Below are 15339 nucleotides of genomic sequence, written 5' to 3'. Positions count from 1 at the left end.
TGCACATAGTAAGTGCTTAACAAAGGCTTTCTCATTCATTTGCTGATGGTTGATCAGTGATTGGTCTTATGCTATTAATTTTTTTTATCAATGATTTGGATAAAGGTATAGATGAAATCCTTGTTAAATTTGCAGACCAAAGTTAGGAGAGGTGGTGAACACATTGAATGATGGTCAGGATCCAAAGGATCTTCAAGGTTAGGACATTGAGCTGAATCTAATAAGATGAAATTTAATAGTGATGAATGTAAAGTATTACACATCAGCTCAAAAAATGAATTTCCAAGTACAGGATGGGGTAAGGATGGATAGAGAGTAGTCTGGAAATGATCGGGGGGTTGGGATGGGTTGAAAATACAATATGGGCCAACTGAGACCTGGCAGTTAAAAAAAGCTCATTTGATTTTGGGTTGCATAAAGAACATGGCTTCTAGGAATCAAGAAGTGATAGTTCCTCTGTTTTCCACCCTAGCCATAGCTGGGCAATCCCTCCTTCATGTGACAGGCCTTCAAATATTTAAGGATAGTTCATTCTTCCCTGGAAGTGTTTGAATGAGGAGGCAAGTACTGCTGAAGTCTCCAAGTGGGGAGACCTACCAGTTGCCTACTCTTATTATCAGGGGGTTAATAGGAATTCATGAGAACATGGCCCTGCTGTTGTTTCTGTTCCTGATTTGTCTAATTCTTTCCTGTCTCTGATGAAGGAACACCGAAGACAGAACAGACTATGTTGTAATTTTGTGACCTCAAAAGGTTGAGACAGCACCAAGGGTCCAGGAATTTGAGTCAAAGCCAAAGTTTGTGGGAAGTCAAGCCTGGTGCAGAGTCAATCCCAGAGTGACACAGACCAGAAGTGGAGCAACAAGCTTCTGGATTCTGCAAATGAGGGGACTACTTCTTCCCATTAGCTCTGTTGCATTTGAAAGTGACTTGGTTTTATTTATTTTCTCCATGAAGAAGGGAAGAAAAGAAGGCGGGAGGAAAAGAAGGTATTTTCACCAACTGAAAAACAAAAACAATTAAAAAAATAAATGACAAAAAAAGAAAGTGAACTTGGTGGAGCAAATACTTTGCAGTAACCAGTCCAAGTCTGAGCCTGCTCTCCCCAGATACTGAGGAGGTATCTGAGTGTGACCCTAGTTCTGAGAGGGGGGTGTTTGTGTTTCTCTTCTTGCTATATCTTCTCATTAACTGTCTCTGTTGTAAAAGGTAAAAAAAATAGTGAAATACTAATCATCCCCAGCTCTTCATCCTGTCTTCTCATTTTCATGCTAAACATTTCCAATTCTTTCTTTTTTAAGATTTATTTATAGTTTTCACCATTCACTTCCATAAGATTTTGGGTTCCAAATTTTCTTCCCATAACATTTCCAATTTTTGCAACTAATTCTCATATGTTGAGATTTCAAGTTTAATTATTATCATTGTTATCCTCCTCTAGACCCAATCTAATTCCTCAACACTCAAATGGATCTGTGAGTACTCCCTCCAATGAAACAATTCACAATTCATCTGAATCTTCTCTTCTTGGTTTGTTCTTGTTTGTGTCTGCCTACAAACCCTCCATAAGAGACTGACCCATGATTTTAGCACGTCAAAATCTTTCTGTATGCTTCTGTCTTCCAATAAATTAGTGATTCCTGTCATCCTTAAATTTAACAATTATGTCACTGTCTTTAACATAATAAAAATGTTGAACAGGATAAGATATAGCTCTTGGACACTATCTTTCATGGGTCTGTTAAGTTCTAATGAAATTAAGTATGTAAAGTGCTTTGCCAACATGAAAATACAATGTGAGTCTATGATAATGATGACAAAAGGGCCTGAGATTTCATTGATTTCTCCAGGTGAGGAAATTTCCTCTAACAATTCAGTTATGCACCTGCTCTGCAATTTAGCATAAGTGGCCTTTGGGCACTGCCTGGTCAAATGACTCAGGTGCTAGGTTATACATTCAGTGTGTGTTAAGGTTGGGCTTGGACCCTGGACTTCCTGTCTTCGGGGTCACGACATCATGCTGCCACTATTATTATTGTTACCTTGTTCCACTCTTCTTTTTCAATGCATTTCAGACAGAAATGGTCCTGTGACAAGTCACTATCCTATAATTATTCTTCTGGAGTTCTGTGAAATATAGCACAAGTGAATACAACTGCTTTTTATTAGTGAGATAAAAACATTGCAACCTCATCCTCGGTACATTCACTGAAAACTGTTGTTTGTCCTTTATTCTCGAAGAGGACCATGACATCAGGAAGATGCCATGACTTGCAAGTGAATTGGATTTAAGTGAGGGAGAGAGGTGCAAGGTCACCAGCCTCATTTTCTCCTCTGGCGCCATCTGGGTCCAATGGCAAGATATAGATCCGATGTTGAGTGAGAAGAGCAGAACCAGGAGAAATTTGTACACAATTATAGACACAACGTATGTGTGATGACCAACTTTGATAGACTGGGCTCTTCTCAGCAATGAAAGGTTATAAGACAACTCCAAAAGACTCATGATGGAAAAGATGTCTACATTCAGAGAAAGAACTACAGGGTTTGAATGTAGATTGAAGCAAACTACCTGCTCTCTTTCTTTTTCTTGTTTGGGTTTGTTTCCTCTTTCCCATTGTTCATTCCATTAGTTACAATCCTTCTTTACAACCTGACTAATGTCTAATGTGAAAGTATTTGCAGATCCTATACTTGATTGCATGTCGCCATGGGGGGGGGAGGAGGAGAGGGAAGGGGAGAAAATTTGAAATTCAAGGGATTGTAGAACTGAATCTTGTAAACTCAAAGTAAACAAATTAATAAAGACAAATATATATATATATATATATATATATATATATATATATATATCAGGATGATTGGTGATGGCCCCCTTCACTGAAAGTAGCTTCAGTACAACTACCATAGCAGAAAGGTCTATAACTATCATTAATATTATATGTTGAAAACAATAATAATGTATATATCAACATTCTGAATTCAGACACTCAACCATTTACAAATACATCTCTCCATCTTTCAGATAAATCTCTCCATCTTATCCACTAAAATACTGCGACTTTGTCAAATGAATTGGTATTGATACTCTCCTGTATAGTAGCCCTGTCAAAGAAGAAAATTAGGTTACTCTGTCATGATTTGTTTTTAAAGAACGCATCCTGGCTTCTAGTGGTCTCCTCCTCTCGAACTATTCATCAATAATCTGTTTTAAAATATTTTCTAGGAATCTGTTGAGCACCAATGTCAAATTTACCAATGTATAATTCATCAAATTCAACTTCTCTTCTTTTGAAAGTGAGGCCATTTGCCACTAGTCTCACTAACCACATTTGATTATAGTACTGGTTTTCAAAGTGTGATCCCAGAACCCTGAGAATCCCTGAGACTTTTTCAGGGGATCCACAAGGTCAAAACTACTTTAATAATAATAATACTAAAATGTTTTATTTTATAACATGGTAAATATCAATAGAAATAACCCACATAAAAAGAAGTTCTTTGGGAGAGGGGATATTCAATAGTTTAAGAGTCCTGAGGCTAAAAAAGTTTGAGAACCACAGGATTACAGTTTTACTAGCAGTGGTTCAGCAATCAAATCCAACACATTCTTTCAGTACTGAGGCAGGTAAATGTCACAGGGGACATAGAGGGCTGGGTCTGGAGTTAGGACTGAGTACTTGAATTCAAATTCCACCTCTGATAACTTAATAGCTTCATGACCCTGGCCATATTACTTAATCTCTGTCTCAGCTTCCCCAACTGTAAAATGGAAATAATAAAAGCACCCACCTCCCAGGGTTGTTGTAAGGATCAAATGAGATATTAATTGTAAAGCACTTAGGACAATACCTGGCACACAGCAAGTGCCTGATCATTTTTTAAAAATCCTGGTCTGTGATTTGTCTGAGCCTGGTTACTTAAATTCATTTAGAGAAACCAGGTGTTCACTTACTATCTTCTCCCTTATTTTGCATTTCAGTTCTATCTTAACCCTTAAAAGTTTATTTACTTTTAGTTTTCAACATTCACTTCAATAAGATTCTGAGTTTCAAATTTTCTCCTCATCTCTCGCCTCCCCCACTCCAAGATGGCATGCAATCTGATAAAGGCTATATGAATATACATTCATATTAAACCTATTTTCACATTAGTCATGTTGTAAAGAAGACAGAACCAATGGGAGAAACCACAAGAAAGAAACAACAAAAAAGAGCAAATAATATGCTTTGATTTGCATTTGGACTCCATAATTCTTTTTCTGGATGTGGAAAGCACCTTCAATCATGATCCATCATGATTAACCCTTTTTTTGTTTTACTGTTTTTATTCTAAAGTTCATTTTCCTTGGTATAGAAAAAAATAGAAATTGATGATTTCCATTCTTCCTGCTGTCTGTCAGTATCTCCTCTTGGGTTTTCTTTTCTTTCTTTTTGGTCCTCAGAATAACTAAGTATATACTTTTTGTTAGCATTTTCATAAACCTCAGCTGATTCTAAGCTTTAGCCTTTCTGCCATAGGTTGGTGCTATAGTATTGTATTCATCTTTAATTACTTACTTGGGGACCCACTTTAAAATTCCTGCCTAGAGCCCATCTCTGAGTTCCTATCACACACACACTTACCTTTTTAGAGGTTCCCAAATTTTTTTTCCTGCAATAAACATATGCAGGAAATAGGTTAACTAGGCTGACAGCTCCTCATTTTCATTTTTTGTGGAGCATATCCCTACACAGGTAGACCTCTCAGTCCTGTTGCAACTCAATTGATTAAAAAGCCTTTGTTAAGTGCCTACTGGCCATTTAGGGAAAAGTCCCAGGAATTTTCTTTATTCCCTATTTTCCTATTCCAAAAGGCTGACATCTAGAAATTATGCTTACAGTAAAGACGTGGCCTTTTCTCCACTTGGGTGAATTTTATTGTCTCCTGGCAGCTGCATTTCTCCACTGGTTCTCAGGTATGAACATTCCTGGAAACTGTTTTGAAGACTCTGAATGCAGTTCCACACACCCCCCCTGGGACTCTGTGACCCTGGTAGGATTTTGTAAGTATAAGGAGGATTCTTAAAAATATTGGGTTTCACCAGGCCTGTTGAGAAGCTCATGAACATAGGGGCCAGCATTAGAAACATCCTATGAGGTAAGACTGCAGGGGCAAAAGCCCTTGTGCCTGGGAACTTCATTTGACCTTTTACAGGATAAGACTTAAAAAGATGACAGTGAAGAAATCTCCCAGACACTCAAACAAGACAGAGCCAGGCTCTAAGATGCTGGGGAGAAAAAGACAAAAATAGAAGCCTTCCTTCCCTCAAGGAGCTTACATTCATTTGTCGGCAACAACGTGGTTTCTAATATGTAAAAGTAAATGCAAGGTAATTTCAGTAAATAAGGCATTAGATACTAATAGCAACAGAAAAGATCTGATATGTAAAAGTCCCTGAATTGAGTTTTGAAGGAAACTAGGGGATTCCAAGAGGCAAATTAGAGAAAGGAGCATATTCTAGACATGGTGGACAGCCTGTGTAATGGATTATTATTGTGCTATAAGAAATGACAAGCAGGGTGATTTCAGAAAAACCTGGAAAGCCTTACATGAACTGATAGAAAGTGAAGGGAGAACCAGAAAGTTGTACATAGCAGCACCAATACTGTACTATGAAGAACTTTGAGTGACTTATAATACTTATAATCTCAGTAATACGATGATCCAAGACAGTCCCAAAGTTGAGAAAGAACTGATGTTGTTTGAATACAGACTGTGGCATGCTATTTTAAACATTTTTCTTTCTTTCTCTTCCTTTCTTCCTCCCATTTTTTTTGTTTGTTTTCTTGCACAAAAATGACTGATATGGAAATGTTTCGCATGATTGCACATGTATAACCTATATCAGATTGCTTACTGTTTCAGGGAAGGAGGGAGGGAACTCAAAACTTCAAAAAATAGAATGTCAAAAATTGTTTGCACATGTGATTGGGGAGCAGGAATAAAATAATATTTAACTTAAAAAAAAAGTAGCCTCCAGAAGGAACTGCCTCAGCAGATGTGCTTTGTTTCAAAAGCCCTGGAGAATCTATGACTCAATTTATTGATAAGTCAGCATCTCCACTGAAAAGAAAAGCACACCAAAGATCATTAAAAAAAATATTAGGACTAGCCTGACTCTCCAGTCAGCCCTGAATTCGGTGTTGTAACAGAAGAAACAAATCCAGAAGTCCACTTGAGACAGACACTGATGATTGATTCAGCAAATGTTGATTAAGTGCCTACTATGGGCACCCTTTTTTGTCTTCTCCCCCATGCTCCTTGCTCAGGTAATGAGGCTAAGGAGAATCAGGGCCAATGGGAAGGCACCACTACAAGAAAGTAGAACAGTAAAAGGGTTGGATATTCCATCTGACACCTAATCGGCCCCTGAATAATTGAGTTGGCTGTAATGCTTCCCCAAGGTTTTGGGTCACATCCCTACAGCCCGCCTACCTGCCTCTGAAGCTGATTTTGTAAGATATATGCAGAAAGAAACCATTTTTCTTTTAAAAATATGAGCAGTGAGAAAAATGTTCCCAATGACATTAAAGTTCCACAGCAGCTCTTCCTGTGCACATAGGCCAAACTTCCTTATAAATCAACAGTGGCTTTTTTTATAACAATTGATCTCCTTTGGTTTGCTCATCCCATACTCTAGTCATGGAAAAAGAAAACAAACCTCAGTTTACATTTTTATTGAAATACAGCACCACAGTAAGAAGAGATCTAGCCTTGTCAAGAGAGCTGAGTCTGAACCTCAACTCAGCAGCCACAGAACGGGTAACCTATTGAACTTGGCTGGTCTTCTTTTGCTGCTTTAAAAATATCTGCCCTGTTGGTGTCAAAGGATCTTGTAAGGATGAAATGAGACAATCCAGGGGAAAATACGTTTTTAAAAACTGGCACGTTGTTACTGTCATTAATTATAGGGGAACATGTTGCATGAGTACTGAAGTCGGGGAGTTGAAGCTATCACTTATTGCCTGAAAACTTGCCTTGGAGGAGAATCATAAGCAGGGGGCCACCATAGTTTGAGTGGCTAAGATAAGATCTCGTCATCTCTGACCATTTAGGGAAAAGTCCCCAGAATTTTCTTTATTCCCTATTTTCCTATTCCAAAAGGCTGACATCTAGAAATTATGCTTACAGTAAAGATGTGGCCTTTTCTCCACTTGGGTGAATTTTATTGTCTCCTGGCAGCTGCATTTCTCCACTGGTTGTCAGGTATGAACATTCTTGGAAACTCTTTTGAAGACTCTGAATGCAGTTCCACACCCCCCCCCTGGGACTCTGTGACCCTGGTAGGATTTTGTAAGTATAAGGAGAATTCTTAACAATATTGGGTTTCACCAGGCCTGTTGAGAAGCTCATGAACATAGGGGCCAGCATTAGAAGCATCCTATGAGGTAAGGCTGCAGGGGCAAAAGCCCTTGTGCCTGGGAACTCCATTTGACCTTTTACAGGGTAAGAATTAAAAAGATGACAGTGAGGAAATCTCCCAGACACTCAAACAAAACAGAGCATTGACTCTTTTGTGTAAGTTCACCTGCTGTAGAAATGCTTTTAAGTATAGCATACATCAGATTTTGCTGCTATAAGAGGTCATCCTTCTGCCACAATAGAGGCTATAAAGGTCACTTGTCTTTCTGCTTACCTTAATTCGTTTTATTATTATAAATATACCTTAAAAATGCACTCTAGTAGTCTAGAGTGGTTAGACAATGGGTGGAAGAAAGGAAGTAGATGTTAAGATTGGGCAAGGACTTCACAGACCCACTGACAAGAGGAAATAGCTCTTTGAAACCAATGTAGTTTAGTTAGGCCTATGGCCTTGGGCCACACTCTTCAATATCTACTCATCTATGTTCTTCTGTGGAGTGCAGAGCTTGGTATGTCAAATCTTCTCCCCACTGTACAAATGAGTGGACTGGCAATGGTCTTGTGAAGTAGGAGCCATGACTGACCTACCCACCTCGGGGTAATTTTGATGACACCAGTGTTCTCCAAGAACTACATTCTATCCTGAAGAATTCTATCCATAGGTAGGTAGAGATGCCAGGACTGAGTCTGAGAAGTAAGAATCTGAAGATCATGAATCAGGAACCAACATGAAGAGGATCCCCAAGTGGAAAAGATGATTTAAGGAAGAGAGAGCTAGGCTGGAGTGTCTTATCAGGGAGACCAAAGAGAGGAAGAGTAGGAACCCAGATGACATACCAAGAACGAGGGAGTCAACAGTGAGGCTCAGGATGGCTATTTTGTGTGTCCACCTTTTTGTTAGCTATAAGCTATTCTTATATACAAGTACTGCCTCCATCTACTGGTGCCACCATATTCTGCTGCCTTCAGAATTGAGCAGTTGGAACCAAAACTCATGGATACAGCCCTTGGTCTGGTACATCCTTGACTTCCTCTTCCAACACTCTTCTGCTTCTTTGATGGTGGCAGGGCTCCTCCTCAGGCCAGTTGTAGGAACAACTGCTTTAACCACATGCAAACCTTAATGTGCGGTAACCTGTCTATAAGGCAAGGATCCACAATAAACAGATGGATATCTGTAGATATCTATAGTATAGAAACATATAGATATCTATTTATATATCTAGATAATCATAGATGTGTTTATGCATGTACATGTATGTGTATATACATATGTACATGTATGTATCTGTATATAGGAACAATCATAATCTGTTTCTCTTTTATATAGACTCAGATGATTGCCCAAGCCTCACACAGGCTACATAACCTGCTCGTGATGTCATGGTTAGTGTCATGAACTTGAACCCATCAACCACCCCAGGCTGCCTTGGAAGTGCTACATAATTGCAACTTGGGGTTCTCATTATAACCCCAAATCTCAAAGACACACAAATTAGACACCAAAATACAATGGAAATGACCAGTACTGTATTTGTCACAGATATAAATTATTTTCTATCTCTGATACCCATAAATTATACATAGAGTTCAGAATTCAGGTCAGTGCAAAGTGCAGTCAAAAGAAAACCACCACATGGCTACAATGCAAAATATATACAGAAAACAGTCTAGGGACATGAAGACAAAACTCATACTTAAATACAAAAGAAAAAGTTCACCTTAATTTTCTTTGTACACTGACTACAATTTAGAAACAATAATTCTTATGGATCAGGAACCAACACAGTGGCTTGCCAAGCAACAAGTAGAAACTAGTAACACCATTAAAATGTTTAAGATGAAAAACTGCAAGTAAACATATGCAATGAGAATTCTTATACTGGAGGCACATGACGAGGAAATTATATTCCACCACAGAATGGCTTACAGGTACGATTCATCTGTTCACAGAGTTTGGCAGAAGCTTGAAGGAGGATAAGCAAGAAATCAGAACTGGAAGGTGCTGACTGACCCACTTGGACCGGCTCCTTGGCATCGGCCATGTGGTTCAACTTTAACACTTAAAAATCAACATTAGTATGTACTGAGGCACTCGACTTCTCAAACTTAGTTCATCTGGAAGAGGGTTGGTCCAGGCTATTCTTTCCTTCTAAAAATTTTTTTTCAGCCCCTTCTTTTCTTACCACGACAAGAAATGGAAAGCATCAGAAGCATTCCCCAAAGCCCATGACTTCATGGACCCAAATTTCTTTTGAGAGTAAGAAAATGAGTGCGCTGCTCATTGCCACCAGCAACAATAAAAACATCAAAGGATTTCGGTTTAGACAGAGAGGTATCTAATCCCAGCTCCCTCCACAATCAAAGACTGCCTCCAGTTCAAACTCTCTGTCCCACACCACACTTTCAGAAAGGTCACTGGAGGGAAGCAGAGGCCATCTGAGTAATACTGAAAGTCACTGTCTTCACAACTGGGGATGTAATAGCCTGTTATCTCCAGAAACCAGTTTGGTTCAAAACATAAGGAGGAATATTATGTAATCTGTCAGTCATTCCTCAATGTTTCCTAAGCATCTACTGTATAAAGACCACTGGCCCACTTAGATTCTTTACAATAAAGGGATTTTCTGTTCTTTTATAATAGGGAGAAAATTTGAAACAGAAATAGCAACAACCAAAGTCTGGAGTTTACATAATTCTTTCCTTCATGGGTCCTCAAAGGACATCCCATTTAAATTTATCTTATTTATCTTTACACATTTAAAAAACTAGCCTGCTTTTTCAGGGGTAACAAGGCAAAGCAAAAACCACTTTTTATGATTTTTATGCTGGAATCCAAGCATAGCAGGTTCAGATTAACTTAGGGGAAGGCCAGTCTGAATCAGTAAATAATTAAAATTAGAAAAAAATTTAGAAAAAAATTCAGTCTTCCTACTTTCAAGTACATTCAGAAACTCAACTAGGCTCAAAATAAGTCGCCAGCTTCAAAGAATTGATAAGAATTATTTGCAATCTGCATGTTAGCTTCAGTAAATATGTGTTTCTAAAGTGCTTGAGAACAATTTGTTCCCTTAAGTAAGTTAAAAGTTGCTTTGCCCCTGCTCAAACATATTTATTTACACTGCTAACTTGTTCAGTAAAGCTATATTCATAAATAAACTTTGGCCCAAGTCTGGCCTGACTTAGAAATTCTGGTCTAGAGAGTTCCAAATAAATGGGGTTGCCAATGTTTGGCAGATGGAACTGATTCCTTGTAAAGTTCAGGCAACTTAAGAGTTGAAAGAGGCGGTCCCATCCCTTTTAGGCCCTAGCTCAGACATAGACATTGGTAACACAAAGTTCATGAAAATACATATCTCATGTCTGGAAGCACAAATGCATTAAAGAAGAGAACCCTTAAGTCACATCTTCTAGGAATATATAAAGAGGGGAATTAATCTTTGGATTTTTGAACAATGAAATGTTACACATGATTTTCAGAGTAAAAAAGATCTTTTTAGGCAATCATTTTCAACTATCCTGCACTAGTTGGCCCTAAAAAATATTTCCCTGATTGTTCTCAGCTTGGCATTCAACCCATCAGGATCTTAGAAAGGACTGATATAGCAAAAGTCTCAATTAGCCTAAGGATGGAGGAGAGTCCTACAGTTTAACTCTGTACGGATGTTCATGTCTACAGTCTTGTCTTCTAGAAAGACAAGAGTCTGCTCCTCTAACATTCTCTCATCAGGTAGCTGAAAACCTTAGCACAACTGAACACACAAGAAGGGAAAAAATCTTTATCCCTTTCCCCTGCAGGATAGAGGATCCTGTCTCTCATCTCTGACTTCAGGATGCCTTCTTCTTACCAAAATGGTGGTAAAAATATGGGCTTGAAAGGCCATGTGGTACTGCTATCCTTGGCTGGCTGAGTCCATACCCTGCTATGAACTGTTCCCTTAGAAATTGCCCACTTAAAAGGAACTAAAATATAAATGAACATCTTTGATGAAACCACTACAATCTCCCTATCTCTCCTACCTCTGGAAGTAGGAGATAGGCTTTTCAGTTTTAATTACTGGAGACAGCCTTCTCTAATGAATGGAAAGAACACAAGATTGAGAGCCAGGAGAAGTGTAATCCCAGCCCTCCCATCTAGGAGCGAGGATAAATTATGTCCTCACACTTTCTTCCTCAGTCAAACCAGGGACTGGACTCTACAGTCTCTAAGCATCTCTCCAGTTCTATAACGGTCAGTGTTCTCAAATTTTTAAAAGTATTTTTTGTTTGTTTGTTTTTGTTTTTTGGAGGAAAGGCAATTGAGGTTAAGTGACTTGCCAAGGTCACACAGCCAGTAAGTGTTAAGTTTGTGAGGTCACATTTGAACTCAGGTCCTCCTGACTCCAGGGCCAGTGTTCTATTCACTGCTCCACTTAGCTGCCCCAATGTTCTCAAATATTAAAAAGTGCCAGCATCTCACTTGCTACGGAAAGGTTAAGAGGCATCATTAGACCAAGTTAGACTTTAAAACATCTTCAAAAGAAAAAGGAATACTTTTTGCTGTGTGCTTCATTGTTTTAGCTTTCAGAGCAGATAACCACCTACTTTCATACAAAAACTGAAACACTTAAATATAGGGTTTGTCTGGCTCAGGCAGGAAAATTCCAAGCCTCATTTGCTCTCCTCTGGGAAACAAGGTCTATAAACCCCAAAAGCCCTACATTTCCTCCATGCTCACTCCCCCAGAGATGAGAGTGACTCTAGGTAGGCTCTGACATCTATCAGTGTGGGATTACTCACTGTGAACCCTTCTGCTGAGAAATCAAGTACCCTGCTGTATCACAATGCTTATTTAATATAAAAATACTGACCATAAAATATAGAATATGAGATGATAAAAAATGCCTCACATATTTTAAAGCATTTGTCGATAATTTCTTCTAATGAAATATCTCCATATTTCTTGTACATTGTGTTAGGATCAAAGATTTGGGGCAAAAATGGCCCTAAGAATGGCCATCGGATGAGGAAAGTGAGGGTTAGAAAGGGGTCCACACAGGTAATGAGCAATGGCAGTGGGGAGGCTGTGGGGAGAGGTGAGGTCTGACCTGCCTCCAGAGGCAGGGCTCTTTCCACACTACCACAACATTAACAAAGGACTGGGGGACTTGGCCTAATGCACAGGAAGACTTTGGAATCTCTACCTAAGTTCTGAGTTGGATTTAGCATATTTAAATGCTGTTCTTTTTTTAAACTTCCATTTTGAAGTAAAACATGCATTTGCAATTGAAAGCTTGAGAGTTCAAATCAACAGCCTCATCTATTTCCTAAAAGCATTTTGTGGCCTTTGAAAAATGGATCCCATCCTACATTCTGACAAAATGCAAACTTTCTTGTCTCTTTAGTTGGCTCAGCTGGCTTAGCAGTCAATCTGCTCAGGGGACAATACATTAGGGACACTCATTTAATGAATGAGGACAGGTCCCCTGGGTATCCAATGTCATATGGCTAAAGCACCATTTAAAGAAGATTGAGTGCGCACCCATCATATAGCCAACAAAAGTTGAACAGAAGAGACCCCAGTGGGATGTTTCAACAAAAAGGTCCCTGTCATGTTGTGACTTCTGGTCTTGACAATCTAGAGGTAGGGTGTGAGGTTGAGGGTGGTGGGCCAAGTCTGAAGGGTGGAATCTGAAGCTGAATGCCCAAGAGCACCAGGCATATATATCAGTACCATTAGGGAAGGAAAGACCTAACCACTCATGCAGACTCTTCTCTCCCTTGGTCCAGCTCTATGAGCACTGCAGGAAAAATTCTCTGGCATAGAAGGGGCCAAATGTTCACACACTTGGAGACCATCTACTCTATGGAGACATAGACTAAGAAGTTGGTATAAAACTATCAAGACAAAGAAATGTTGCCTTTTCATTGTTGACTCAATCTTCCTAATTGGAATACCTCTGAAATCTTTTTTTTTTTTTTGGAGGGGGGAAGGCAGGGCAATTGGGATTAAGTGACTTGCCCAAGGTCACACAGCTAGTAAGTGTGTCAAGTGTCCAAGGCCAGATCTGAACTCAGATCCTCTCTACTCCAAAGCCAGGGTGCTCTATTCACTGTGCCACCTAGCTGCCCCTTGCTGTGAAATCTTTAGAAAATGCTTCTAATTTTACTGCATCATCCAGTCTCTAGAACCCCATACATTTGGCAAGAAATAAGGAAATCTACATAATGGGTATTTTTTTTCCCCAAAGGAAAATAATTTGCGAAGTATCATTCTTAGGTCTACATGATCAAATTAGTTACTGCATTGGCCAAGATGCTAAAGAAGGATGGGACAGTAAAAAGAGGAGGAATGTAAAGGCTAGAAAATGCCCTTCAAGGGCCCGGTTGCAGAGGGAAGCCCATGAGGGGGAAGATAAGACATTATAGCAACAACACTCTCAGTACAAAAGCCCTCTAGTGGGGATTTGTCTGAACTATACTGTCCAAAGGAGAGGATAAAAAATTGTGCATCAGCATTCATACCTCCCTTTACCTTCTCAAAAACTTATCTTCTCAAAACTGCATCTGTTCTTTTTCACTTTCCCTAAATCTTTACCAGAGTGTATTTCTTGTCTTTAATATTCATTTTAATTCAATGGCACTACTGTACACACTGGGGGGCCCTGGCACCCTTAAGTCTATTATTTAAAGACTGGCATAGTGTCCACTGGAGATGACAACTTCTGTCATCCAATTAGGAATATATGTATGCGACACTGACCACAGATTCTCACCACAACAAAGTCTGGCACTTGGCAATAGGGGATATAATAAATGTGACTGATCCCACAAATGTCTCCATCAAACACTCCAAAGATAGAGGGAATAAACTGGCTATGGTTAGGGCCTCAATCTAAATTGTACTACCAAATTGTGGCTTTGGACAGGATGTGACCAAAGCTAAAACTGTTTGGAAGGCATCATTAGAGTTTTCTACAAACATCCACAACAACCAAGAATTTAATGAAAAACCAGCTTGGTGCCAGATGAGTCTGACCTCAGTAATGGAGGTAAACGCCCACACCTTTTCTGATCCTTGTTTCCTTGGGAGCAGTTGTATACAGGAGAAACCCCTTTTTATCTGGGAAGAGCATCCTAAAGGCCTGACCAAAAGGGCCAGAAATTGCATTAAATGGATAAATATATGTTTATGGTTTGATTCTGGTGCAAGTCAATGAGTGACCTTGTCCCCAAACCTACAGTGGGGATGATCTATTTCTTCTTCTAATTTTTCTTTATATGGCAAACCTCAAGATGAAGGAATAGGTTCCTGAAAAGCCACGGAATGCACACATTTTCAAGCCAAAGAGCACAAGGGGCAGATGGGACTTAACACACGGGAAACACGATGAAAGGGCAGCGATTAACATGGTATATCAGCAAGCCTTCCTTTGCCAATTCCCTGCCCCAGCCCTGGGATGCACTGGGAGCCATTCACTGGCCCTGGGCTCCACATTGGCTTCTATTTCATCTCTCCTTCTGAACCTCCGGAGCTCTCTATTTTGGCATCCTTCATGCTTCCTGTTCCTTTCTTCGGCTTCTGTTTTGACTTTCTCAACATGTGAACCTGCAGAGGTAGAGGAAAAAGAGATGAAAGCTTGTCATTAAATTGTTATATGATGGAGTCACTGAATCACTGGACTTTGGAGTTGGAAGGGACCTCAAAGATAATCCGATGGATCTGGAGGGAGAGGAATTGGGTTTGAGGCCTGGGTTCTGCCCCTTACAACCTATGTGACCTCGGGCAATGCTCCTTACTTCCTCAGTTTCCTGATCTGTAAAATGAGGAGGTTGGACGAGATGACCTTTAAATCTAAGATTCTATAAATCTTTTCCCCCTACTGATGGGAAAATCATAGCCAGAAAAGGGGAGGGACTTGCTCAAGGTCATATAGCAAAAATAACTATCAGCAT

General features: G+C 39.5%; 1 protein-coding gene across 1 annotated transcript in view; it reads right to left on the bottom strand.

Annotated features, from left to right (window-relative positions):
• Positions 1-8912: 8912 nt before the first annotated feature.
• Positions 8913-15339, bottom strand: part of DGKQ (diacylglycerol kinase theta) — a 103226-nt gene continuing 96799 nt past the window's right edge. The window contains exon 23 of the mRNA XM_069071692.1: positions 8913-14992. Coding sequence (XP_068927793.1) covers positions 14888-14992 — 105 coding nt within the window. The 3' untranslated portion in view covers positions 8913-14887. The remainder of the gene's footprint in view (positions 14993-15339) is intronic.

The sequence above is a fragment of the Petaurus breviceps genome, unplaced genomic scaffold (genome assembly GCF_028583685.1).
Source record: "Petaurus breviceps papuanus isolate PSGF00001 unplaced genomic scaffold, PetGlider_PUasm1.0 140, whole genome shotgun sequence".
In the NCBI taxonomy this organism is placed as follows: domain Eukaryota; kingdom Metazoa; phylum Chordata; class Mammalia; order Diprotodontia; family Petauridae; genus Petaurus; species Petaurus breviceps.
Note: the sequence above shows the minus strand (reverse complement) of the source record. Positions and strands in the feature narration are given on the sequence as shown.